The sequence below is a fragment of the Onychomys torridus genome, chromosome 8 (assembly GCF_903995425.1).
Source record: "Onychomys torridus chromosome 8, mOncTor1.1, whole genome shotgun sequence".
Lineage (NCBI taxonomy): Eukaryota > Metazoa > Chordata > Mammalia > Rodentia > Cricetidae > Onychomys > Onychomys torridus.
The window spans coordinates 16,872,359-16,900,015 of NC_050450.1; the positions used below are offsets into that span (position 1 = coordinate 16,872,359).

A 27,657-nucleotide genomic window follows, 5' to 3' on the forward strand; every position below is an offset into this window, starting at 1 on the left:
TTCAAAGTCCTGGTCCTGTTTAACCATCTAGTCAGAGTACAGCCACTGAGCCCTGTCAACCAGTAAGACCAATTGTGGAGAATCAGAGGAGTGCACATTCCCAGGAAGCCAGTCAGCACAGCAGAAGGCAGCACACAACCTGAGCCAAGTGTGGTGTCGCCTCTGTCTGAGGAGAAACGGGATAGGGCCGAGCACTGTGTGTCCAATCCACAGTTCAGGTGGGTTCCCAGCACCAGTGGCGGCAGCAATGAGTCATTCCTGGCGATGGAGAGAAAGGGTGCATGTCGCCCCCTGGCGGTACCCTTGACTGTGGCCACAGCTCCTGTGGCCAACAGGAAGCAGGCTGGGGGACTCCCGAGGTGTCCACAGGCTTCTGATAGGAATCCACCCAGCTCCGTGAGCCTGAGTCCCGCCGTGGGAACAGTCAGTGAGGCTCTGCACCGTGGGAACAGTGAGGTGCCACAGCGTCCCACGACCCCACGCTAGGTCCGGCTGCGGGAGACTGCTGCTCCATTCGGTGTAGGGAGCTGACACCATGTTTCAGCTAGAAAGGACTGCTCCAGCTAGCAAGAGCAGGAGGGGCAGCGGGAAGGTCACCAACAGCTGCTCTGAGGCTTGATTGAGCTCGCAGTGACAATCACAGGTTCCGGTTTTGGGTGTCGTTTTCGGGGAGTTGGGGATTTGAGGGTCAGAGTTGGGGGCAGGGCAGTCCAGCCACTTGGGCCCCATGGGCTGGGGGGAATCCGGCTCAGATTTGACACTGCCCTTCGCAAAGCGCCAGAAATAGGTGCCCTTGAAAAAGTAGGTGTCACCTGTAGGGGAGGAGACACTTCAGAGCCTGGGTCCAGACCTGCTGCCCCAACGCCACTGCTCCTTTTCATACCAACTCCCAGGACCCGTTTCCCCCTTCTTTCCCTCTCCCAGGGACCTCAGTTTGCAGAAGACTCCCAGGGCTCCCCACACCTGTGTTGCTGATGGTGACATCGTCTGGGGAGGGGGGCGCCCCCTCCCAGAGACTCAGGGCGCGTGGGTAGCCAGGGTCTAGGCGCGCGGCCTCCTCGTCATACCGCCAGTACTGCTGGCCTCGGATCAGGTATGTCTTGCCATTCAGAGGCCAGGAGAACACAGCATCCACTTCTTCTCCAGGGGGAAGCCCAAACTCTACCAGTGGACGCGCTGCGCCCTCCAGCAGCCGGTCCTGGAACACCCAGAACTGGGGGCCTGGAAGGAGGCATGTTGGTAGTGGGGCAAAGGGGAGGCGCCTCTTAGGCCTGCCCTATCCAGTACCCATGAACCATACCCACCGCTGAAAAGGATGATTCGGCCATCTCGGGGACGGGCATAAGCAGCCTGGATGATCCTCACGTGGGTGGGCAGCCCCTCCCAAAAGCGGTGCAGCCGCGCTGGACGGGGCGACACCAGCTGTCCTGAGGGTTGGAGGCGCCAGAACCAGGGGCCTGCAGGGGAAGAAAGGAACAAGGCCTGGGGATACGACAAAGTAAGAGCTCCTGTCACATCCCTACGTCCCTCTATCCAACCCAGCGAGTGGCTGGGCAGCGGGAGAATCCCTCTATACGTCAAGCATATCTGTGACCATCATTTTATCACTTGCCCAGGATATCTTCCCCACACCACCCTGCTCTTTTAACACCAAAAATCTTACCTCCCGGGATACTTTGCAGCCTAGGTGGGTCACCTGGAGTGTGTAAGAAGCCAATCATGCAGATCCAAGGGTCATCCTAAGTGACTTACCTTTGAAGAAGAAGATCTCCCCTCGGATGTTGGCAATAGCATCAAAATTGCCCTCACAGCGATCAGGCACAGGTGTGGAGGGGCTGGGAATGAATGGCAAGTGAATAGGAGGTAGGGCTCCCTGTTCTTTGATCTTGACTAGTCTGGTAAGGACGCTTCCCTTTCGCGTCTTTTGTGTGCTTGTGTGTGTACTGGTGCATGTGCATGTGTGTATGTGTGTGTACTGGTGCATGTACATGTGTGTATGTGTGTGTGTACTGGTGCATGTGCATGTGTGTATATGTGTGTGTACTGGTACATGTGCATGTGTGTGTGTATACTGGTGCATGTGTGTATGTGTGTGTGTACTGGTGCATGTGTGTATATGTGTGTGTACTGGTGCATGTGTGTATGTGTGTGTGTACTGGTGCATGTGCATGTGTGTATGTGTGTGTGTACTGGTGCATGTGCATGTGTGTATGTGTGTGTGTACTGGTGCATGTGCATGTGTGTATGTGTGTGTACTGGTGCATGTGCATGTGTGTATGTGTGTGTGTACTGGTGCATGTGCATGTGTGTATGTGTGTGTGTAGTGGTGCATGTGCATGTGTGTATGTGTGTGTGTACTGGTGCATGTGCATGTGTGTATGTGTTCAGGCCATAAGTTGACAGTGTGTCTTCCCTGGTTGCTTTTCACCATGTTTTTGGGGTTGGGGTTTGTTTTTTGAGACAAGGTCTGTCTGTGCAGCCCTCACTATCCTGGAACTTGCTATGTAGACCAGGCAGGGCTTGAACTACAGAGATCTACCTGTCTCTGCCACCTGAGAGTTGAGATTAAAAGCGTGTACCACACCTGTCTTCCATCTTATTTTTTGAGACAAGCTTTCTTGCTGAACCCGGAGTTCATTGACTCAGTGAGGCTGGCTGGCCAATGAGCTTCAGGAACCCGCATGTCTCTGGCTTCCTGAGTAATGGGATTACAGACCCACAGCTCTGGCTCTCACAGGCCCTTTTCAAATCTGAATTCAGAACCTCATGCTTGGGTGGCAGTTGCTTTGCTAAAGGGGCCGTCTCCCTGGCCCTGTTTTTATTATTATTTATTATTTTTATTTATGTGTGTGTATGCCACATGTGTGAGTGTTTGAGAACAAGGTGTTCTCCAGAGTGGGAGTTACAGGTGGTAGTGAGCTGATTGAAGTGGTTGCTGGGAACTGAACTTGTGTCCTCAGAGAAAAGCAAATGCTCTTAAACACTGAGCCATCTGTCCAGCACTTCCAGCCCCTTTCTGAGGACACTGAGCCAGGGAGCTGCTCACACAAATGGTAGGGACTCACCTGTCAGGGGGCAAGGCTGGAGGCTGTGGAGGTGAAGCCAGGGGTTTCCTTGTGGGCTTGTCATATGGGGTATGGGACACTTTCCCTGTGGGGAGATTCAGACAGATATGGGTTCCCTGACCTGCTGTACAGGTCATAAGGAAGCTACGCCTGGGGTGGTTCTGGCATCTCCCTTCCATACCATAGAGCTGCTGCAGTCCATCACGGTCATCTTGGGACAAGCGGTATTTGTCAGGGTCACCCACCGGGCCCTGGTAGAAAGGTCTCATAATGGAGTTGGGAGCAGAAGAGTGGCCAAGGCCTAGGGCGTGACCAAACTCATGAACCGCTACTGCAAATAGGTCAGTTCCTTCACCATCTGGGGAGAGAGGACAGAGGGTGAAGCTAAGGCCACCCCACATTAGGAGCACAGGCATTGGGTCTGCAGTCCCGGAAGAAGACCCAGGAGACCCTGGAGTGTGGACTCCAGCTCCTCTGCCCTGACCCCTTTCTGAATGGCACCACCATGCCTGTATTCCTTCAACCATTCAGAAAATAGTTTTGCTGTGACACTGGGCTACGAGGTGAAAGAAACCCAAAGGTCAGAAGAAAGGTGTCTGTAGCTAGTTTTCCTGCCTGGCCCACAGTCAGGACAAATCTCTCTCACCCTCCAGTCCCTCAGCTGCTCAGACCCAACCAAGTAAACACACAGAAATTTATATTGCTTACAAACTGTATGGCTGTGGCAGGCTTCTTGCTATCTAGTTCTTATACCTTAAATTAACCCATTTCTGTTAGTCTATAAGTTGCCACGTGGCTCGTGGCTTACCAGTAACTTACATCTCGTTTGTCATGGCAGCAGCTGGCAGCCTCTCTGCCTTCCACTGGGCTAATTTAAGATATAAGAACTAGATAGCAAGAAACCTGCAATGGCCATACAGTTTGTAAACAATGTAAGTTTCTGTGTGTTTACTTGGTTGGTTCTGAGTGTCTATGGGCCTGGTGGGTGGGAGAGATCTGTCCTGACTATGGGCCAGGCAGGAAAACTCTAGCTACAGGTGTCCTTACACTGCCGGAGCCCCTCACCCAGGAAGGGAAAACTGCATATAGAAACTTAGGGTGCAGAAGCCTGGGGTGCCCGACACCTGGAGCATCCCTTCCCAATTCCTGCCTGTGGTTAGAAATCCCCACTCTGGGGTTTGGGGATTTAGCTCAGTGGTAGAGCACTTGCCTAGCAAGCGCAAGGACCTGGGGTCGGTCCTCAGCTCTGGAAAAAAAAGAAAGAAAGAAAGAAAGAAAGAAAGAAAGAAAGAAAGAAAGAAAGAAAGAAATCCCCACTCTGGAGGCTGGAGAGGTGGCTCAGCAGTTAAGAGCTGTTCTTCCAGAACTCCTGAATTCAATTCCCAGCAACCGCATTGTGGCTCACATCCCAATGCCCTCTTCTGGAATAAAGGAGAACATGTAAATAGAACAGTCATATACATAAATAAACAAATATTGGGGCTGGAAAGGTGGTGCTGCCATTAAGAGCATTGGCTGCTCTTCTGAAACAAATATTGGGGCTGGAATGGTGGTGCTGCCATTAAGAGCATTGGCTGCTCTTCTGAAAGACACGGGTTCAATTCCCAGTACCCACATTGTGGCTCACCACCATCTACAGTGGACTATGCTGTCCTCTGCTGGCAGAAAGTTGTATGCAGATAGAGCACTCATACACATCAAATAAATAAATAAATAAATAAATAAATAAATAAATAAACTTTTAAAATCTTTTTTAAAAAATTAGAAGAAAAAAAGAAATCCCCACAGTGCTGGGTGGTGGTGCAGGTCTTTGATCTCAGCACTCAGAAGGCGGAGACAGGAGAATCTCTGTGTGTTTGAGGCCATCCTGACCTACATAGCAAATTAAAATCTAGCCAGGTCTACATAGAGAGTTATATCTCAAAAGAAAGAAAGGAAGGAAGGAAGGAAGGAAGGAAGGAAGGAAGGAAGGAAGGAAGGAAGGAAAAAAAAGGAAAATACAACAAAAAAGAAGCCCCAGCCTCCCTTCCGGCCACCATCTCCCAGGGCCTCTTTCGTTTCTTTTCTTCATCCCTCCTGTTCTCGGATCCACATCTCCAGGCCACTTCCCAGACCTCACATCTCTGCCTTCGCCACCCCACCCCACCGGCACCGCTGCACGCACTCCCAGACCACAGCCCGCTGCTCTGGCGCCTCTTCCCGCCACAGCTTCTTCCCTGGGGACCCCGCCCAGGCCAGGCCAGAGCTCTGGATGCTTGGCTTCATCGATCTGTGGCTTCATCGGCTAAGAAGGCCTGTCCGGAAGACACTAAGACAGTTACCAGCCAGGCAGCCCTCAGCAAGGCCCAGGTTTCCGAACATTGCTCCACTCATGGTTTCTAACCAGTATTAATGATACTGAAAGTGAGATATTAGATATAACTGGTGAGCAATAAAGCAACTTTCCCTCACCTGCTGAGTCTACCAGTGAAATAACAGGAAAAACAAAAAACTATTTTTTTTTTTTTTTTTTTTTTTGAGAATGGGTCCCACTATGTAGCCCTAGCTAGACTTTAATTCACTCTCCAGACTGAGCAGGCCTTGATCTTGATGCAATCCTCCTGCCTCCACATCCTAAGTATATACCACTATACTTGGAATAACAGGTAAATTCTAAGAGCAGCAAATGTTAGGCTTCGTCCCATCTTAGACCTCTATCTCCTATCATTTTCTCATTATTATGTATACAATGTTCTGCCTGCATGTGTGCCTGCAGGCCAGAAGAGGGCACCAGATCTCATTACAGATGGTTGTGAACCACCATGTGGTTGCAGGAAATTGAACTCAGGACCTCTGGAAGAGCAGCCATCTCTCCAGCCCCCATCTCCTATCATTTCAGAGGGAAAACAGTCACCAAAGTCAGAGGTGGAGCCAGGACGGAAGGTGAGTGTCCTGGCTGTGCCCCTGCCTTTTGGCAGATCCTGTCTTCAGGTGAACCTGTTCGAACTACCATTGAACTTCCATGTTGGCTGCAAGTCATCTTATTGCTCTGAATCTTTTTACTGAGAAATCAGAGGAAGTTTGGTGTCTCAATCAGGGTGTTCTCTTTCTACTTCCTTATCTCACCTCTCTTGGGGCAACATGGGGCTTCCGGGCCCCGAAGCCCTTCCTGTACCTTTCTCACGCTAGGCGGGTGGAGGAAATTGCATAATCACCCTAACGAACCCTTGAGAGCCCTGGTGGACAATGCTCAGGGTCCCTGTTGCCACCTGGCTTTCTTGTCCTTGGCCTAGCAGGTGACTACTTTGGTCCTCTCAACCACAGCCCCTCAAAGATGGGACCAGACCTAGCCCCCACCTTGCCAGACACAGCTGGAAAGTGTGCTTCCTATTTCATCAAGACAGACAGGGCTGGGGATGGACTCAGTCCAGAGAGAGCTTGCCTAGCATGCAGAGAGTCCTGGGTTTGCTTCCCAGTGCAACATAAAGAAGCCCTGATGGTGCATGCCTGTGACGGAGAGGATGTAGAATGAGCAGGAATTCAAGATAATCCTTAGCAAGTTTAAGGCCAGTCTGAAATACGCGAGACCCTTAATCAAAACAAAACAAAACAAAACCAGGGGGCTGGAGGGACAGCTCAGCTATAAGAATGTTTACTGCTCTTCCAGAGGACCCCAGTTTGCTCCCAGCCCCCACCTCAAGTGGCTCACACCTGCCCGGAACTCCAGGTCCAAGGAATTCTGTACCTTCCTCTAGTCCCTGCCCACACACATCATTAAAAATAACAAAAATAAATCTTAATAATAACACCAGAACCAATCAAAATGAAAAAGCAGGCAATGCAATGTAACGTCACTTCCGGTACACACATGCACATGGGCAGACAGCGTCATGGCTCCACACTCACCTCTTGTCTCCTGTCCATACCCATTTCTTTCTTTCTTTCTGTCCAGGCATCCACGTCCTCACTCTCAGTTTTGAGACAGTATATATAAACTCTGTAGACCAGACTAGTCTGAACTCAACTGCCTGCTTCTGTCGGCCAAGTGCTGGGGTGAAAGGTGTGCCCCCCCTTTCTATCTAGGCATCCACATCCCTCCTTCTGTTGACTCACTGGGAGATCCGGTGCTTAAAACACTTCATCCTGAGACACCTTTCGACTGGCCCAGGACCCCAGCCTCACTCGTCTCTGCCTTGCTCTTGAGTTCTCAGTGGTTTGAACAGTCCTCACTTCCTCCTCTTCTCACGCCTAATTCTACAGTTTAGGGTTCTTCTCACACCCAGAGAGCAAGCACGCACCAAAAGGTCACTTGTCAGCCAGGTGGTGGTGGTGAGTTCGAGGCTAGCCTGCTCTACAAATCGAGTTCCAGGACAGCTGAGCTGTTATACCAAGAAACCCTATTTCAAAAAACCAAAACCAAAAAGGAAAAAAAAAAAGTCTCTGTCCCCACATAACTAAATCCTGGCCATGTGATTTACTGGACTTGTTCCCCGAGTTGCTGTGTCTAACCACTTCCTCTGAACTTCTGTTCATTGTTGGCAGCCTGTTTCTTCCCCACCTCCATTGTGTTAGGTTTGGGGGTTTTTTTCAAGACAGTGTCTCTTGTCTACAGGCCTCATTCTTTGTGTAGAATATTCACTGACTGGTCATTTGTATTGACCACCCAGCCTTTGCCTACAAACGCTGGGATTATAGGCATGTACCTGCCCCCTCAAGTCCCAATCTCTCTTCCCAGCCACCCACTTCTTAACTTCCAGGCTCTCCATTGCTCTGCATTTGACTTTTGCTTCCTATACTTTCTCCCTGGCACCTCCCCGCCCTCCCCAGGCTCAGCTCTGAGGGCAGCTGGCGATGCAGGTGGTAGCACTGGTGCCCAGTGAAAAGAACACAAGCCACGGGGCGGTGGGCAGACACTCTTCTTCCCTCACCTCCCAGCAGAGGAGACGGTAAGAAGGCAAAGTCATCTGTACTCGGTATGAGGGAGGAACCGGAGCTGACTCAGCTTCAAAGCTGAGCTGCTTGCACTGAAGGTGCAGCTCTGTGGTCTGCACAAGCTCCTGGCCTGCATCTCTAGCCTCACAGTGCTACAGGATGCTGCCTTACTGTCTCAGCCTTGACTAGCTGCCAGTGCCCCACAGAGCCTGGGCACCAGACCCAACTATCCCTCCCCACTCATCCTATCCTAGTGCAGTAAAGGACAGATTGATACAGAACTGAGAAGAGCTGGCCTCACATCCACGGTCAGTTCTGTCCCCTCCCGCTTCCCTTTCTCCCAAGAACCATTTCCCTTGAGAAATTGCTTGCTTAAGAACTTCTATCTGGCTGGTTGGTTGTGGCACACGCCTTTAATCCCAGCACTCAGGAGGTAGAGGCAAGCAGATTTCTGTTAGTGAGTTCTAGGACAGCTAGGGCTACACAGAGAAACCCTGTTCTGAAAAATAAAACAAAACAAAAAACAAACAAGAAAAAAATAAAAATAAAAACAGAAGGCTGGAGAGATGGCTCAGCAGTTAAGAGAACTGGCTGCTCTTCCAGAGGTCCTGAGTTCAATTCCCAGCAACCACGCAGATAGAGCGTTCATTTACATGAAATAAATAAATAAAATCTTAACAAAACAAAAACAAAGAAACAAAAAAGAATTTCTATCAGGAAATAAGAGAAAAATATACAAAGAAAGAAAGAGAGAGAAAGAAAGAAAGGAAGGAAGGAAGGAAGGAAGGAAGGAAGGAAGGAAGGAAGGAAGGAAGAGTCGGGCAGTGGTGGTACACGTCTTTAATCCCAGCACTTGGGAGGCAGAGGCAGGCGGATCTCTGTGAGTTCGAGGCCAGCCTGGACTACAGAGTGAGTTCCAGGAAAGGCACAAAGCTACACAGAGAAACCCTGTCTGGAAAAACAAAATGGCTTCCATCAGCTTTCTTCTGTTTGAATATCACCCAAAACTCAAAGGAGAGCTAAGTCTGTTGGTGTAAGCCTGTAATCTTAGTACGTGGGAGGGTGAAGCAGGAGAATCCAGAGTTGGAGGCCAACCTGGGCTACATAGTGAATACCTGTCTCAAAATATTTTTTTTCCTGATTTGGGGATATTTTATTTTTAGATAAAGATGTGTAACATGTCAAAAGGCAGATCTTCCATGATATGTGAAGAAGCAGAAGACTTAGGTAAGCCACCTGTCTTCAAAGGATCTGAGTCACCAAAGGAAGGGGAAGAGGAAGCTGAGACCAGTCCCTGGAGTGGGGTTGGCTGTCAACATGACTGGCCGCACTAGGTGGTGGCTGACCTGGAGTAGTCAACAGATACACTCTAAATCACCAACACTGGATTTCTCAGGCTCTAGTGCTCGCTACCTGGAGCACAGAGAGCTGGAAGAGAAAAGCTTTGAGGATGGGCTCTGGGCAGCCATGTTGGAGAGGTTCCACTTTCCTGGAGATACCTGAGGCTACTTCTGGGTTGCAGGTGTAGGAACCCAGCCAAGGGGCTCTTCCTCCAACTTCCTCAACAGGCCCAAGTTTCAGCTGTCCTCAGAGTTGTGGCCCAGCTTTGAAATCAATGGAGTAGCCAGGAACCTAACCTCCAGGGTACAGGTTTCTTGGGATTCTAGGCTCTGAAGCCTGGCCTTTGGAATTCCAGGCCTCCCTCACACAGAGCTGCCCCATGTCATCCTTCTCACAGCAGGTGACAGTAGGCACGTGACATCCAAAAGACTCCAAGGCTAGCATCTTCATACACTTCCTGAGTGGGGGTCCTGTGCTCAGGGAGGCTATAGGGAATGGTGGGAAAACTAGGAGCTAATTGCGTCTGAAGCCCCTACCCACCTGGTACTTTGAACTTAGATCCATTTTGGATGAAATTATCCACAGTCAAAAGGAACTGAAGGTGGGTTGGATTAGCAGTTGTGTTGGGTATCCAAAGCAGAAGTGAGCAGGGTGTGGTCTTTGTAGTCCAACAATGGCTGTCTCACACTAGAGAGCCTCAGACTAGAGAGGTCTCCAAGTTGTTCAGTCCAGGAGGCTGGCTGTCTCAGCAGTCCCGATCTGGCACTGAAGACCTGGAAGATTCCTAGACAGTTGCTGATCTCTGATCTACACTGGATCCAGAAGTTGGTTCTAATATTGGTGGAGGAACGCCTCAACAACGGAGAGGGAGCCTGCCATGCAGAGAGAGGGTGAGCAGGCCAAGCGAAGCTTCTTTTTCCTCTTCCATGTCCTTTTGGTTTGGTTTTGAGACAAGGGCTCACTTTGTTCTGAAATTCACTCTGTAGACGGGGCTGGTCTCTTACTCCCGGAGATCCTCCTCTCTCTGCCACGTGAGTGCGGAATTCCTCAATATGTGCACTCCTCCCCCGCCTGCCTCCCCCCCCCAAGACAGAATTTCCCTGTGTAACAGCTCTGGCTGTCCTGGAACTCAGTTTGTAGTCCAGGCTGATCTGGAACTCAGAAATCTGCCTGCCTCTGCCTCCCAAGTGCTGGGATAAGCGTGCACCAGCATCGCCCGGCATAATTCACCCTTTCTAAGGAGGAAGATGAAATGCAAGGCTATGGATCTTGTTTGTTTTGGCTCTGAGTCAGGGTCTTGCTTGTAGCTCAGGCTGGACTCAAGATCAGCATTCTCCAGCCTCATCCTCTGACACGCAGGCTTTAAAGCAGTTGTGACATACAGAATGGACCAGCTATGTATAGGGATAGTGTTCCTTTGATCCAGTTGTCTTTGATATAGTGTATATGACATCACTACATTACTAAATACTTCTCTGTAACTGTGAAAAGCACTGGAGCTATTTCTTGACATTCTGAAAGCTTCTATGTGATTTTTAAAATAAATTAACAGTGTATTCAGTGTGAAACATTTCATACAAAGATTTCAAGTCCTCCCACAATATACTTATTGTTCAATAGACTTCATACATGTCATTAAAGCGCTGTAAGGCCCCCATCCTATCTATGACTTCCTTTAGAAAAAATTGACTTATTTATGTGTATGAGTGGTTTGCCTGCATTCACTTATGTGCACCATGTGTATCCTTGGTTCCCAAGAATTCCAGAAGAGGCTGTCAGCTCCCCTAGAACTGAAGTTACAGACAGCTGTGGGCCATCATGTGGGTGCTGGGAATTGAATCCTCTTCAAGAGCAGCTGTTGTGGAATATTACTTTAACTAGGCAAAGATGTGTTTGTGTTACTTTTGTTTATGCTGCATCTGTTTAACTGTGTAAAGATGTGTTGCTGTTTCACCTTGCCTGCCTAAGGCACCTGACTGGTCTAATACAGAGCTGAACGGCCAATAGCTGCAGAAGAGGGACAGGCAGGGTTGGCAGGCAGAGAGAACAAGCAGGAGGAGAAATCTAGGCAAAGGAGAGAGGAAGGGAGAAAGAGAGGGCCATGCCCTGGCCAGAAGCCAGTCAGTGACCAGACAGACAAAGAAGCAGTGAAAGGGAGACACACAGAAGGAAAAAAGAGTGAAGGCTCTGAGGTGAGACCTAGATGAAGAGAAACAGGTCAGGTTAGAGCTAGCCAAAAATGAGCCTAAGCTAGGCCAAGCATTCATAACTACTAAGTCTCTGTGTCGTGGTTTGGCAGCCGGTTGGTGGCCCCTAAGAAAAAGCCAGGCACAAGCAGCAGGTGCTCTTTAAGCACCGGGCCCCCTCTCCAGCCCCAAATCTACTTTCTTTAGGGACAATGTGAAAAAGCCACAGAAAAGTGGTTCAGTGGTTGCCAGCAGTTAGACATTGACTGGAAAGGTCTTGTGGGGGGCTGGGCAGTGGTGGCGCACACCTACAATCCCAGCACTCAGGAGGCAGAGGCAGGCGGATCTCTGTGAGTTCGAGGCCAACCTGGTCTAGAGTGAGTTCCAGGACAGGCTCCAAGGCTACACAGAGAAACCTTGTCTCAAGGAGAAAAGAGAGAGAGAAAAGGTATTGGGGGGCGGTCAGTTATCATGGTTATGGCAATTATGCTATGTTCCATTTTTGTCCAAACTCATCAATATTGGTGAAATTATTAAGGCCACTCCATGTAGTTAAAAGGGAGGTTTATTTTGTGGGATAACTTACAAATGAAGGGATAGGTTGCAGGGTCTGGCAAAGGTATGGCGCAGTCCGGCAGTGTTCTCTGGAGAACTCTGTTAGGTCCACCTCCAGTGTCCAGGGTCCCCAAAACCCCGAGAAGCCTCTCCTCTCGATCCTGGGTCTTCAGCTTCCTCCCTCAGCCCCGCCTTGTGGGCATGACCATTACCGAAGCCTCAATGGGGGTTAGAACTTCCAGGCCAATGCTGGGATGGCTACCCACTACACATCATATTTAAGACGCTTGTGGATTGGGTTGTAATTCAGTTAGTAGAGTACTTAATTAACATGCATAAAGTCCTGGGTTCCATCCCCCACACTACATACAATGAGTACAATGGTACAGGCCTGTAATCCCAGCACTCAGATGTGAACAAGAATCAGAAGTTCAAAGCCAACATCAACTATATAGGTAATTCTAGGCAGGCAGGCAGACAGGCATGCCTGGACTAGGGATCTTATTTCAAAAGCAAAACAAAACACTTGAGGGCTGTGGTGTGGATCTGAGCTAGAACATCCCAGCATTCTGGAGGCCTTAGTTCAGTGTTCTTGTGGAAAATCAAATTTTTTTTAAAGATTTATTTATTTATTATGTATACAGTATTCTGCCTGCATGTGTCCCTGCAGGCCAGAAGAGGGCACCAGATCTCATTATAGATGGTTGTGAGCCACCATGTGGTTGCTGGGAATTGAACTCAGGACCTCTGGAAGAGCAGTCAGTGCTCTTAACCACTGAGTCATCTCTCCAGCCCCCGTCAAAAAAAATTTTTTTTTAAACTTTCAAATTTTAAATTTAGGTGGGCGTAGTGACACACACCTTTTGTTCCAGCACTCAGGAGGCAGGGGCAGGTGGAACTCTTGAGTTTGAGGCCAGCCTGGTGTACAGAGCCAGTTCCAGGATAGCCAAGGCTACACATAGAAACTGTCTTGAAAAACCAACCAACAAATACTTATATACATTAATATATATATTAATCCTTGTGATAAGTAGAATTGTGTCCCCTGGAATATATAAGGAGGCCCTGTGTCCAGATATCTGAGCATGTGACTTTATCTGTAAGTAGGATCTTTTTGTTTTCTTTTTTTTGGTTTTTCGAGATAGGGTTTCTCTGTGTAGTTTTGGTGCCTGTCCTGATCTTGCTGTGTAGACCAGGCTGGCCTTGAACTCACAGAGATCTGCCTGGCTTTGCCTCCCGAGTGCTGGGATTAAAGGCGTGTGCCACCACTGCCCGGCTCTGCCCTTGTTTTGTTTTTAATTATGTGACAGGTTTCATAATGTAGTCCAGGTTGGCTTGGAACTCATTATATAGCCCAGGTTAGTCTCAGACTCCCAGCCATCTCCTTGCCTCTGAGTGATGGAATTAAAACAAAAGCCACAATACCTGGCTTCCATCAGCTTTCTTCTGTTTTGAATATCACCCAAAACTCAAAGGAGAAGCTAAGTCTGTTGGTGTAAGCCTGTATGTAATCTTAGTACGTGGGAGGGTGAAGCAGGAGAATCCAGAGTTGGAGGCCAACCTGGGCTACATAGTGAATACCTGTCTCAAAATATTTTTTTTCCTGATTTGGGGATATTTTATTTTTAGATAAAGATGTGTAACATGTCAAAAGGCAGATCCTTCCATGATATGTGAAGAAGCAGAAGACTTAGGTAAAGCCACCTGTCTTCAAAGGATCTGAGTCACCAAAGGAAGGGGGAAGAGGAAGCCGGAGACCAGTCCCTGGAGTGGGGTTGGCTGTCAACATGACTGGCCGCACTAGGTGGTGGCTGACCTGGAGTAGTCAACAGATACACTCTAAATCACCAACACTGGATTTCTCAGGCTCTAGTGCTCGCTACCTGGAGCACAGAGAGCTGGAAGAGAAAAGCTTTGAGGATGGGCTCTGGGCAGCCATGTTGGAGAGGTTCCACTTTCCTGGAGATACCTGAGGCTACTTCTGGGTTGCAGGTGTAGGAACCCAGCCAAGGGGCTCTTCCTCCAGCTTCAGGAAGCTCTCTAGGTTTGTGTCCTCAACAGGCCCAAGTCAGAAAACCACAGGGTTCAGCAAGCAGCTCCTTGCCCAAGTTTCAGCTGTCCTCAGAGTTGTGGCCCAGCTTTGAAATCAATGGAGTAGCCAGGAACCTAACCTCCAGGGTACAGGTTTCTTGGGATTCTAGGCTCTGAAGCCTGGCCTTTGGAATTCCAGGCCTCCCTCACACAGAGCTGACAGAGCTGCCCCATGTCATCCTTCTCACAGCAGGTGACAGTAGGCACGTGACATCCAAAAGACTCCAAGGCTAGCATCTTCATACACTTCCTGAGTGGGGGTCCTGTGCTCAGGGAGGCATATAGGGGAATGGTGGGAAAACTAGGAGCTAATTGCGTCTGAAGCCCCTACCCACCTGGTACTTTGAACTTAGATCCATTTTGGATGAAATTATCCACAGTCAAAAGGAACTGAAGGTGGGTTGGATTAGCAGTTGTGTTGGGTATCCAAAGCAGAAGTGAGCAGGGTGTGGTCTTTGTAGTCCAACAATGGCTGTCTCACACTAGAGAGCCTCAGACTAGAGAGGTCTCCAAGTTGTTCAGTCCAGGAGGCTGGCTGTCTCAGCAGTCCCGATCTGGCACTGAAGACCTGGAAGATTCCTAGACAGTTGCTGATCTCTGATCTACACTGGAATCCAGAAGTTGGTTCTAATATTGGTGGAGGAACGCCTCAACAACAGGAGAGGGAGCCTGCCATGCAGAGAGAGGGTGAGCAGGCCAAGCGAAGCTTCTTCCTTCCTCTTCCATGTCCTTTTGGTTTGGTTTTGAGACAAGGGCTCACTTTGTTCTGAAATTCACTCTGTAGACGGGGCTGGTCTCTTACTCCCGGAGATCCTCCTCTCTCTGCCACCTGAGTGCGGAATTCCTCAATATGTGCACTCCTCCCCCGCCTGCTGCCCCCACCCCCCAAGACAGAATTTCCCTGTGTAACAGCTCTGGCTGTCCTGGAACTCAGTTTGTAGTCCAGGCTGATCTGGAACTCAGAAATCTGCCTGCCTCTGCCTCCCAAGTGCTGGGATTAAAGACGTGCACCAGCATCGCCCGGCATAATTCACCCTTTCTAAGGAGGAAGATGAAATGCAAGGCTATGGAATCTTGTTTGTTTTGGGCTCTGAGTCAGGGTCTTGCCTTGTAGCTCAGGCTGGACTCAAGATCAGCATTCTCCAGCCTCATCCTCTGACACGCAGGCTTTAAAGCAGTTGTGACATACAGAATGGACCAGCTATGTATAGGGATAGTGTTCCTTTGATCCAGTTGTCTTTGATATAGTGTATATGACATCACTACATTACTAAATACTTCTCTGTAACTGTGAAAAGCACTGGAGCTATTTCTTGACATTCTGAAAGCTTCTATGTGATTTTTAAAATAAATTAACAGTGTATTCAGTGTGAAACATTTCATACAAAGATTTCAAGTCCTCCCCACAATATACTTATTGTTCATAGACTTCATACATGTCATTAAAAGCCTGAAGGCTGCCGGGCGGTGGTGGTGCATGCCTTTATTCCCAGCATTCAGGAGGCAGAGCCAGGCAGATCTCTGTGAGTTCGAGGCCAGCCTGGGCTACCAAGTGAGTTCCAGGAAAGGTGCAAAGCTACACAGAGAAACCCTGTCTCGAAAAACAAAACAAAACAAAAGAAAAGCCTGAGGGCACTGTGGTTTGGAAGCAAGCTGTTCCTGCCAGTGGGCCAGTGTGGAAGAGAAGGGAGGCCTCTAGGTGCCCAGCAGAGTTTGGCCAGGGTACTGTAAGATCTGGGAAGGCTCCCCTCAAAGGAGACCTCCTCCCTCCACCCCAGACATGGATCACTAGGGGCTAGTTAGATGGAGAGGAGGTGAGGAAGGCGTGGGAGTTGGGCATGGGCCTCTGGAAGGCTGGCTTGCTTGTGAGCCCCACTGAAGAGCACGAGAGGGCTGTTGAATGGTTCCTCATGTCCAGCTTCTTCAGGGCCTCCCTGGGAACACTGTATCCCTACTGCCCATCTTCTTCCACATGAGCAGGGAGAGGGGATAAGACTGGAAGTCTCCAAGTGTGGGGTGGCTTACAGCTAGGTGCAGAGCTGGGAACCAGATTCAAACATCCAAAAACTCCAGTGCTCTAGAGTCTAAGGCAGGATGATTGCGTATTCACAGTCAATCTGTATGGCATAGAAAGACTCCATCTTACAAACAAACAAACAGGGGGTGGGAGCGGGAGGGGGGAGGACAGGGGAACCCATGGCTGATGTATAAAATTAAAACACATAATAATAAAATAAATACATAAATAAATAAAAACAAACAAACAAACAAACAAACAAACAAAACCAGGAGTGTCTGGGACCTGGTGCTAGACAATCTAGGGTGATGATATGTATGCACCCACAAACATTGATTTTACCTCTCACATCTGGCTTCCTCACCTCTGACTTGGGGTGACTTCATAGGTTTGTCCTAAGGATGGAACACAATGGAACACACAGGTGAGTCACAAGTGCAGTTCTTTACTCTCATTGAATCTTTACACTCCTGGCAGCCAGGAGCTGCCGTGGCCCCTGCTTACAGACAAGGAAACTGAGGCCATGGGGGGCACATCAGCTGAGGGCGCAGGCGCACACACCTCAGGCCGGCAGAACTAGAGCGGAAGCCTCATGGCGTCAGCACCCATGCACCACGCTCCTTTGCTCTGTTGTTTTACAGCTTTGTTCCCAGTTTATTGGCCCTTCCCCTGTCTGGGGTGTGCTGTGAGCCTCCCAGAGGGCGGGCCCTAGTCCCATCTCGTCCAGATGAACTCAGCACCTGCCTCTTTGGAGGGTCTCTGCCAAGGTGGGCTGAGCGTGGTGTGCTGGGTGGGGTCCCAAGTGACTGACCATTGGAGGGGACACTTCTCATGGTTTTCTTTCTTTTTCTTTCTTTTTTTGGGGTTTTTTTGTTTGTTTGTTTTGGGGTTGGTTTTTTTTTTTTTGGTTTTTGAGTTTTGAAGACAGGGTTTCTCTGTGTAGTTCTGGCTGTCCTGAAACTCACTCTGTAGACCAGGCTGACCCTGAACTCACAGAGATCCTCCTGCCTCTGCCTCCGGAGTGCTGGGACTAAAGGCCACCTGGCTGCTTTGCTTGATTTTTCAAAGAGATCAGGAGGAACTGCCAAGAAGGGGGTGCAGTGTCCTCAGTTCTCCAAAGCTGTCACTTTGCTCTTACGGATGCTGGGGTGGAGGCAGAGGGCAAATGACATCCTTGCAAGAAGGCCAGGCAGTTTTCAGGCTCTAACTCCCTTCCAAAGAATTGTGAGCCATGTACTCTCTGCTGGCAGAAAGCCTTGTCTCATCTCCAGGACCCAGGAGTCCCAGCCCCCGAACTACTTCTTAGAGGAGTCCTTGTTGGGGGTGGGGATTTAGCTCAGAGGTAGAGCGCTCGCCTAGCAAGCCCAAGGCCCTGGGTTCGGCCCTTAGCTCCAGTTTAAAAAAAAAAAAGGAGTCCTTGTGTCTCTTTCCTCACAAGCTGTGAGTTCCAACTTCTACCTCTCGTGTGTGTGTGTGTGTGTGTGTGTGTGTGTGTGTGTGTGTGTGTGTGTTTATTTTCCCACACAGGGTTTCTCTGTGTAGCTCTGGCTGTCCTGGAACTCACTCTGCGTACCAGGCTGGCCTCAAACTCAAGAGATCCACCTGCCTCTGCCCCTCACCCCCAAGTGCTGGGATTAAAGGTGTGTACCACCATTGCCCAGCCTACAGCCTAATTTTTAGACCCATGGCCTCCAACTTCCCAAGACTCAGGTGTCTTGAACCCTAGGCAGAGACACACAGAGCAGATAAGATTGGCCAGCTAGAAAAGCTGGCCATGAGAACTATAATGCAGAGGTAGAGCTCTTGGATAGAGTGTGAAGGCTCTGGATTCAATTCCACCATATCTCTCCCTCCTGTGCTCTCTCAGCTGACTCTACACCTTCAGCTGATATCCTGGCAGTCACCTCAAATCATCAGGAGGGAGTAGTCTTCCCTCAGAAATTGGTAAATGTAACAAGCTGTGGCTTTTGTTCTCTCCAGAGACTCTGTTGTTAAATGTTTGCCACCAGACCACTTTTGCAGAGATCTATTTGTCCTCTTTATGTGGTCTGGAATTCCTGTCCTTTGTCTCCTCAGGAGGCCACGGTGTCTGAAGAGAATCATGACAAGCCACAGGGCCAAGGCTGGGGTCTCCCTGTGTGGGCTAGTCCTACATCATCTGCCTTGGATCCTATCTCTCCATATCATGGCTTCTGCCTTTGCTGGAACATGGGGCCCAACTCTGCAGAATGAAAGAACTGAGCCCCCACATTTAGAGCCTCATGGACTCAGGTGTGCTTAGAGGCAAGCCACCTTAGGAGCCCAGTCATCAGTGTCTTGTATGCAGCATGGAATTTATTAAAGAATAAATTGCTAGGGGTGGGGCTATAGTCAGTTGGTAGAGTACTTATCTAGCACATGCCAGGCCCTGGGTTCAAACCCCAGCACAGCAGAAAGCGAGTGTGTGGTGATGCCTGCCTGCCATCCTAGCACCCAAGAGGTAGAGCCAGAAACATCTGAAGCTCAAAGTCATCCTCTATTCTTTAGTGAGTTTGAGGCCATCCTGTGATACATGAGACCCTGCCACCACCACCCAAAAAGATGTTAACATCACACTTTCACTGTTCATAATTGTGGTGGTATGAATTAGAATACCCCCCCCCATAGACTCTTATATTTGAATGCTTTGTCCCCAGTTGGTGGATTTGTTTGGGAAGGATTAGGAGGTCTAATCTTGTTGGAGGAGGTGTGTCACTGGTGGCGGGCTTGAGATTTCAAAGTCCATACCAGTCTCTCTCTCTCTCTCTCTCTCTCTCTCTCTCTCTCTCTCTCTCTCTGTCTCTCTCTCCTGCCCTTGTATCAGAGGTAAGCTCTCAGCTCCTGCTCCAGCACCATGCATGTCTGCCTGTCTGCTGCCATGCTCCCTGCGTTGATGGTCATGGACTCTAACCTTCTGGAGCCATGAGCCCCCAAATCAAATGCTTTCTTCTGTAAGTGACCTTGGTCACGATGCTTTATCACAGCAACAGATGAAGACAATAGCCAACTTATGCCCAAACAAAGCCGGTGGTTTCCCCGAACCTCAGCTTGCACCTCTAAAAAACGAAATGTCAGTAGCAGGTGCTTTCTTAGGATGTCACAAAGGTAAACAATTTGTTCCTATAAAAGAGCTTTCTTAGCGGAGGGCTTACTGTGTTATCCTTATTAATAATTTCCTATCCCAAAGACAAACATGAAGAGTAAGAGGCTGACTTCTATGCTCAGCCTGTGATCTGCACATACTTTCCTTGCACAGCGCCTGGCCATTCCCACCACCAGGAGGCGTCCCAGCCCCTCCCGGGGCACCGCCCCCTCACCTGTGCAAGCCTGCACCTGGCGCCGCCTCCGGAAGAGGACTTCGGGGATCAGGGGAACTTCGGAGGGAGCCCAGTGGCGACAGGTGAGAGCCTGGGGGGGTGCAGAGGGCGGGACAACCAGACTTTTGGCGTGGTTGGGGAAGACTGGTCGGCAGGTCAAGATGAGGGAGCTCAGGAACGGCCCCCAGGGACTCTGGAAAAAAAACTCTGGGAAGCCAGGACGGACACCAGAGAGAGTGGTGGGTTGGCGTTGGACACCCAAAGCAGGGGTCAGGGGACCCACTGGGTCTGGCCCTGGGACAGCTGGACTGGGACTTCTGTAACACCTGGAATTTTCAGGCCCAGCTGTGCTTGGCACCTGTCGATACTTGGCACCTGTCGAGAGGAGGGGGACAGGTGTGCGTGCGTTGTGGGGTGAATAGGAAGCAGGGACCCTCTCCTGGGTTGGCATGGAGAATCCAGGGTGCCAGGCCTTTTCTCCTGAGCCCCTGAGCCCCTGTCCCTGGGCGGCCCTGTAAAGCACAGGGCTCCCATCCCCAGGGGCGGGCCGGGAAGTAAACAGAAACCTGAAGTGGCGGCGGCGGTGGTGCGCTGGCTGACACAACCTGTTACCTCGCCCTGCGCTGGGCCAGTGCCAAGGCCCAGGGAAATTGGGGGTCTGGGGACGAGAGCTTCTAAATCAGGAGGGGTAGAGGCAGGAATACCTGGGTCTTGTTAAAAGAAAGACCTAAGAGATTCTGCTGGGAATCCAGGGGGAGGACAGGATGGCCATCAAAGCTGACAAGTCTAAAACCCTGAGTCTTGAGAAAATAGAGCCAGGACATGAGAAGGCAAAGGGCTAGAGATCTGAGTTTCTGGAAGGGGAAGGAATTGGATCCCTGTGGCTAAAGAGTCCAGACGCACCCAGGTTCCTAATGGTGAGAGCCCTGCACTCTTAGGATAAGGATTTGTTTGCATCCTTGAAGGCTGGGTCTACCTGAACCTGCATTCTAGGATTAGTGCCCAGGTGGTGAGGGGCCGGAGAGAGCAGCAGGAACTGTCAGAGGGTGGCTTGTGGCACCAGAGTGCAGGGACAAAGCTTCCTGAAGGCAAAGATCATGTGACAAAGACAGAAGGTAGGAGTTGGAGCAAGATGGCTGGTTTCATTTTGCTTCCTGCCTCAGTCTACCCTGAGGTCATTAACGGAGCTGAGTGGCCAACAAGGATCATTAACCTTTGTTGGTCCAGGGAGGCCCTGGCTGCAAGATTGGGAGGTTTAGGTGTTTGCCATCAGGGGCCAAGCCCTGGGGCTGTTGCAGGGTGGCGCCATCAGCAACAACCTGTCTCCACAGATGCACAGGTGCCATGGACTCCACTGGCGGGCCAACCTTCCCTTCTGGGCTGCTCTCAGGGGGTGCTTCTCCTAGCGGTGATGAAGGGTTCTTCCCCTTTGTGCTGGAGCGCCGAGACTCCTTCTTGGGAGGGGGCCCAGGCCCAGAGGAACCAGAGGACCTGGCCCTACAGCTTCAACAGAAGGAGAAGGACCTGCTGCTGGCCGCTGAACTTGGCAAGATGCTTCTGGAACGCAATGAGGAGCTTCGGAGGCAGCTAGAAACGCTGAACACTCAGCACCTGGAGCATGAAGAAGTGAGCTGGCCTCCGGGCAGATGGAGGGTTGGCAGGGCTGGGGTGGACAGAAATGAGAGCCAAGCAAGAAGAGAGAGGAGGATGGGGGGGACACGTGGGCAGAGTGATGCCTCTCAAAGAGATCTGGACAGGGCAGCCAAGGGGTAGTGCCAGCCTGTAGTCCCAGCACTCTTGAGGTTAAGAAGGGCTACATAACAAGACCTTGTCCCTAGAGAAAAAGAGCCAGGCATGGTGACACACGCCTTTAATCCCAGCATTTGGGAGGCAGAGGCAGGGGGATCTCTGTGCCAGACTGTTCTATTCTGCGTAGTGAGACCCTGCCTCAAAAGAAAAACGAGCAAGCACACACATGCACATTCATTAAAAAAGAAGAGTGGATGGAGCCGGGCGGTGGTGGTGCGCACCTTTGATCCCAGCACTCGGGAGACAGAGGCAGGCGGATCTCTGTGAGTTTGAGGCCAGTCTGGTCTACAAAGGGAGTTCCAGGACAGCCAGGGCTACACAGAGAAATCCTGTCTCAAAAAACTGAAAGGTAAAAGAAGTAGACTGGGGTTGATGAAGAGTTGGTAGAATTCTTGCCAAGTAAACGCAAAGCCCTGAATTTGGTCCCCAGCTATACATAAATCCAGGTATGGTAGGGTCTGTAAACCAGCCCTTGGGAAGTAGAAGCAGGAAGTTCAGAAGGGTTCAAGGCCATCCTTAGCTACATATTGAGTTTGAGTTCAACTTGGGCTACATGAGACCCTAAAAAGAAAGGGAGAAAGCCAGAAAGAACTCTAGACTGGAGGTGGAGTTCAGGAGTAAAGTGTTTTTGTAACACATGCAAGGCCTTGGGTTTTGTGCCCAGTACAGCAATAAATAACAAATAAGTAATCTCAGGCTGGATGTGGTATCACACACCTTTAGTCCCAATACCCCAGGAGGCAAGGACAGACAGATATCTGTGAAACCAACCTGGTCTGCAGAAGTTCCAGACCATCCAGGATTATATAGTGAGACTCTGTCTCAATGACAAAAAGTAATTTAAGGACAAACAAGATCTGCATTCAGATCCCTGTCTAGCTGTGACCCTGGGCAAACTGTAGGCCCTCCCTAAATCTATAGGCTAGCTCCTCAACCATCCACATAAACCCAGACACTGGGAACCACTCCCAGCATTCACCTTGCCAAAATGTTCCCATGTACCTGTCTTCTCTTCTCACTCTTGTCCATTCCTGGGTTGTAGGACTGGGCCTTCCCTCTGTCAACCCCCACTCTCACTCTGGGGCTCATATCTGTGTTTGTAAACACCTTCATGTACCCACATTATAGATCTGGACCCCTGCTCCAAGCTGACCTTGGCAGTCAACCACCCTGCACCCTCTCCACCAGGCCACCAACCAGCATTTGCATATAAATGGTGCTCCCTCCGTGCACACCAGTAAGACACGTTGGGGTTCCAAATTCCCCACCCCATATTTCATTCTCTCTGTAGCTCCAGCCCCATGTCTCTGCATCCTCACACTGGCCCCAGCTTTCCCGGACTATAGCAGTGAATGTGAAAAAGACCAGGTGTGGTGGCGCACACTTTTAATCCCATTGCTCAGGAGGCGGAGGCAGGCGGATCTCTGAGTTCAAGGCCAGCCTGGTCTACAAAGCAAGTTCCAGGACAGCCAGGGCCATTACACAAAGAAACCCTGTCTCAAAAAAAAAAAATCACATCACTTTATTTCCTGACCAGCATCTCCCATCGCAGTTAGAACGAAACTGAACTCTCACTGTGGTCTAAAAGTCCCGGGAACCACTGTCCTCTGGCGTCACTGACACCTTCCCTATTTTTAAAATATATTTATCATGTGTACAGTGTTCTGCCTGCATGTTTGCCTGCCTGCAGAAGAGGGCACCAGATCCCACTATAGGTGGTTGTGAGCCACCATGAAGGTGCTGGGAATTGAACTCAGGACCTCTAGGAGGAGCAACCAGTGCTCTTAACCTCTGAGCCATCTCTCTCTCCAGCCCCCAACGCTTTCCCTCCTCTGACAGGGTCTTTTTCAGTTCCTTGAGTGACTCAGGGCCTGCCCCACTTTTGAGTCTGGTTTGCTGTACAGCTCGGGGTTGGCCTTGAACTCACCATTCTCCCATCTCAGTCTCCCAAATGCTGAGATTACATGTGTGCCATTGCTCCCGGTTTGCACTTGCTGTTCCACTTGAAACCCTCTTTCTGGGTGGCTACCCTTGTCCTGCAGGGCCAATGCAAACATCAGCCCGTCCTTAAGAGACACCCCCAGCTCCTCTTCCTCACTGCCCCGAGTTCCTCCACAGCCCTTCTTCCTCTCTGAAATTGCCCGATTCAGGAAGCCTGTGACCCTCTGGCAGTGAACTTGAACTGCTGGTCTCCCTCAGCCCTTAATAGCCAGACCCTAGGGTAGGAAGAGCACAGGATATATTGAATAGGGATGATGTATGTCTGTAGGGGTTGAAGAACAAAGGGCTTGAAGATGTTAAAGGGACTTGCAGACAACAAAGAGGGACTTGAAACCACATAGCAATAGCAGAGATAAGCACTAGCCAGGAAAATTGGCCCCCAAAGCTGCCCAGGGCTTTGTTGCCCTGGCAATATTAAGAGTTTGGCTACCTAGACTGGCCATCCAGACTCTAGCTTCTGACGGTTTCCTCATCTGAGGATGCTCCCTCTAGTGGACGAAATGAAGTAATACAGACAAAGAGCCAGCAAAGCACTTGGCTGGAACATCTGCTAATCATTGTAGCAACTGCGGTCAGAGTCACCTGGTCCATCCCAGACCTTCCTGCTTTGAAGGCCCGGAGACAGTGGACTACCCCCACCCCCAGACCTGTCTGTCTTCCTATGCTGGGCCCTTTAGTGTGTCAAGTACGGCCTCCTCTCTCCCTCCCCCAGGCTGGTCCGACAGGTTTGGAGGAGGGCAGATAGAGGGGTGGGGCTCTGGGTGGGACAGCCCAGGATTAATTAGAGGGAGAAGGGGAGAGGGGCTGGGCCTACTAGGCCCACAGAAGTTCCAGGGGACTGTGAAGTGGGATGCCATGGGCCGGGGCTTGAATTCTACCAGACTCAGGCGCCAAAAACGACGCTTACGACTTCGGGTCCAGAAGCCCAGGCGGCAGCAGGAGGTGAGTGGGCATCAGGGCTGTGCCTCCCACCCCTGTCAGCCCACCTGTCAGCCCGGAACCTTCATTCTTTCTGCCTGTTACTGACTCGCCTCTTTGCTTTCTTGTCTGCCTTAGACAGACTGGCCTCTTTCGATCTGGGTGATCCTCCCTCCATCCTGGGCTCTGAGTTTGCTCCAATCTTAGGTGGCTTCCTGCCTTTCCCCTTCCCACAGAGGCTGCAGCAGGAGAATCATGAACTCCGCCGCGGACTGGCAGCCCGGGGTGCTGAATGGGAGGCCAGAGCTGTGGAGCTGGAGGGAGACGTGGAGGCCTTGCGGGCCCAGCTTGGGGAACAACGGTCAGAGCAGCAGGGCAGTGGTCGAGAGCGGGCAAGGGCCCTCAGTGAGCTCAGCGAGCAAAACCTCAGACTCAGCCAGCAGCTGGCCCAGGTACAATGGCCCTGAGTCCTGGAGAGGTGGGGACCGATGCACAGGTCCTCAGTGGAGGTGGGCAGACTGCGTTGGTGTTGAAGCCAGATGGTTGGATGGCTCCACTGTCAGCCCCTCCTCCCCAGGCCTCCAGGACTGAGCAGGAACTGCAGCGGGAGTTGGACACCCTCCGGGGGCAGTGCCAGACTCAGGCCCTGGCAGGGGCCGAGCTGAGGGCGCGGCTGGAGAGTCTGCAGGCAGAGGTGGGTAGCAGCTGGGGCTCCCTGAGACCGGCCCAGCATCCCCCACCCCACCCCAGCCTCTGCCTCATCTCGGACACCTGTCCCCAGAACCAGATGCTGCAGGATCGCAGGCAGGACCTAGAGGCCCAGATCCGAGGGCTCCGTGAGGAAGTGGACAAAGGCCAAAGCAGGCTACAGACCACCCATGAAGAGTTGCTGCTACTCCGTCGAGAGAGGAAAGAACACAGGCTGGAGGTAATCAGAGGAGTGGGCTGGGGCAGTCAGCGAGGCCCTTGGCAATGCCTCAGGACTTTCTGGGAGACGAGGCCAGTTAAATCACCAAGAGAGAAGCAAGTGGGACCCTGAGGGCCAGTAGGAACCAAGAAAGAGTGAGTACCTTGTGAGGGAAATTCACTTAAAGCACACCAGAGCCTGGCAAACGCAAGCCTGGGACTGACTGAGGTCAGAGCTCAGGACAGAAACCTGGTCTGGGGTGATGGGCACGGCGAAAAAGTGAAAACGGAAGACAGTCTGAGTTCAGATGGCTTGGCTTCTCAGCCCCACCCTACCTCAGTTTCCCCACTTGTGAGATGGGGTGGTATTACATACCTCAAAGGACTGTGTGAGGGTGTGAGACTCACAAGGATCAATAAACGCTAGATCAAAGCAGTTAGTGAACTAGAAGGAAGGCTGTGCAGGGGGAGGGGACACTGTGAGATGACCTGGTGGGGCAGAGGATGATGCCAGGCACGCCCTGTTTTATGGGTGAGGAAATTGGTGCCTGCAGAAGGGAGGTGTGTATTCAGGTTGCTCTGTAATTCAGGAGAGGGGGCCGGCCTAGTCCACCAGGGAGCAGACCCTGGCATTGCTCGGCCCTCGGGCGCCCCCTGTGGGCCCACCGCAGAGCGCAGGCTTCCTGCTGATAGTTGGAATGATCTGTATGACCTGCAGCTGGACCGCGCTCGCTTGGAGGCTGGAGAGGCGCTGAGCACGCTGCGGAGGCTGCAGCGTCGGGTCTCGGAACTGGAGGAGTCGCGACTCCAGGACGCCGATGTGTCGGGTGCCTCCCTGCAGACCGAGCTTGCCCACAGCCTTGACGACGACCAAGACCAGCATGTCAATGAGTGGGAAGGCGCTCAGGTGAGCTTTCAGCCTGCCAGCCACGCATTAGAATAACCAACGAGGGATGCAGGCTCTGCCCCTCCTTTCCCCGGAGGTTTCATGCAGCACTGATAAGTTCCCTTGGCCTACAGACCATCTTGTCTCTGGAGACCCAAGAAGCATCCAGTCCCCAGCCTTCAATCCAGGAAGAGAGCTTAGAGCCCCCCAAGAAGCGAGCATCCCTGAGCCCAGCAGAGATACTGGAGCAGAAGGAGGCAGAAGTAGCCAGGCTACAGGATGAGGTTGGAGAGGGCCCAAGATGTCTAGTTCTTTCCCATCTCCACTGTCCAACCCACTCCTCAGTGAATCTGTACTTTTTTTTCCTGAGCTGGCCTGTACCTCCAGGAAGCCTTCTGGGCTCCACTGTCCTCCCTAAACGCCTCCCTTCCGTTGAAAACTTACCCTACACCCCCCAAAACACACCCAGTCTGACTCAGACTGAGTTGCCTGCGGTGTTCGGAGCAGGCACAGGTGCGGGGGTGAGCACGTTGTCCAGTCCACCTTCTTCCCTGGCCTGCAGATCGTGCTGCACCGCACAGAGCTACAGACCCTGCGGGATGAGCTGCGACGACAGAAGGAGCTGAGGGCGCAGGACGACCCCGAAGAAGCCCTGAGCTGTGCACTCTCTGACCGGGACGAAGCAGTGAACAAGTGAGCCTGGCATCCTCACCCACTCCTCAGCCAGGATTGCTCTCTGGTCTCTTCTGGGCCCCTATTTCCACCGTCCTAACGAGTATAACCTCCATCTTATCCCAGAAGCTTTGGCCTTCCTTAATTTCGATGTCAGTGGCCCCCGCTTTCGTCAGGGCTCGTGAGTCCCCAGTGACCTTGGACCATATTCTCTACCCCTTCCCCGTAGGGCCCTGCACCTGTCGCTGGAGCTCAGTCGTGTCTCGCTGGAGCGCGACTCTTTGTCCCGGGAACTGCTGCGAGCCATCCGCCAGAAGGTGGCGCTGACGCAGGAGCTCGAGGCTTGGCAGGTGAGAGGGCGGGCCAGTCAGGCTGGTGGCCAGGCACCCTGACCTGACCTCACCTCCACTCTGACCCAAATGCACCCTGTTCTCCCTCCTGCAGGACGACATGCAGGTGGTGATTGGACAGCAGCTGCGCTCCCAGCGCCAGAAGGAACTCAGTGAGGCTGCTGCAGCGCGAGCGAAGACTGGCTTCTCACTGCGCCTGGGATCCGGGCGGCGGGGAGGCTTTCTAAGTAACCTCTTCCGAAGGACATGAGGGCTGGCGGCAGGGCTACCTTTTCTCACCCTGGGGCTCACTTTCCTCTTAACAGCCAATGGATCCACAGGGCCTGAATAACTTCCAAGGGAGGCCACTGTCTTCCTTGCCCCAAGAGGTGGACAGAGGCTATTCGGGAGCAGGAGCCAGCTTTGGGGCAGGAACCCCAGGTCGGTGGTCGGGGCAGAACTGTTTATTTTTCGAATCTACATAGGTCTATCTTTTCTAAGCACCAGGCTCCTGTTCTATCCGTGGGACAGGGCTGGGGATGGGTATTTATGTATAAGGATAGGTGAGAGCAATATATAAATCGCTATACTTACTTGGTCTCCATTCTTGGATAGAAAGTGCAAACAAACAAACA

The 27,657-nt window shown here is 51.2% G+C and overlaps 2 protein-coding genes across 2 annotated transcripts; one reads left to right on the plus strand and one right to left on the minus strand.

Moving 5' to 3' along the window:
* Mmp25 (matrix metallopeptidase 25) lies at nt 1–20,847 on the minus strand. Its single transcript, XM_036194593.1, has 10 exons — nt 20,715–20,847; nt 20,478–20,583; nt 20,068–20,159; nt 19,502–19,645; nt 3,247–3,423; nt 3,066–3,150; nt 1,753–1,835; nt 1,305–1,457; nt 964–1,221; nt 1–812 (listed from the first exon to the last, which is right to left on the minus strand). The coding sequence occupies exons 1-10, from the start codon at nt 20,845–20,847 to the stop codon at nt 541–543; spliced, it is 1,503 nt and encodes a 500-aa protein (XP_036050486.1). The 3' UTR covers nt 1–540.
* Bicdl2 (BICD family like cargo adaptor 2) lies at nt 19,542–27,655 on the plus strand. Its single transcript, XM_036197318.1, has 10 exons — nt 19,542–19,584; nt 20,833–21,127; nt 24,466–24,681; nt 24,807–24,923; nt 25,011–25,157; nt 25,854–26,042; nt 26,156–26,305; nt 26,584–26,714; nt 26,923–27,043; nt 27,138–27,655. The coding sequence occupies exons 2-10, from the start codon at nt 20,846–20,848 to the stop codon at nt 27,291–27,293; spliced, it is 1,509 nt and encodes a 502-aa protein (XP_036053211.1). The 5' UTR covers nt 19,542–19,584; nt 20,833–20,845; the 3' UTR covers nt 27,294–27,655.
* Nucleotides 27,656–27,657: the final 2 nt, after the last annotated feature.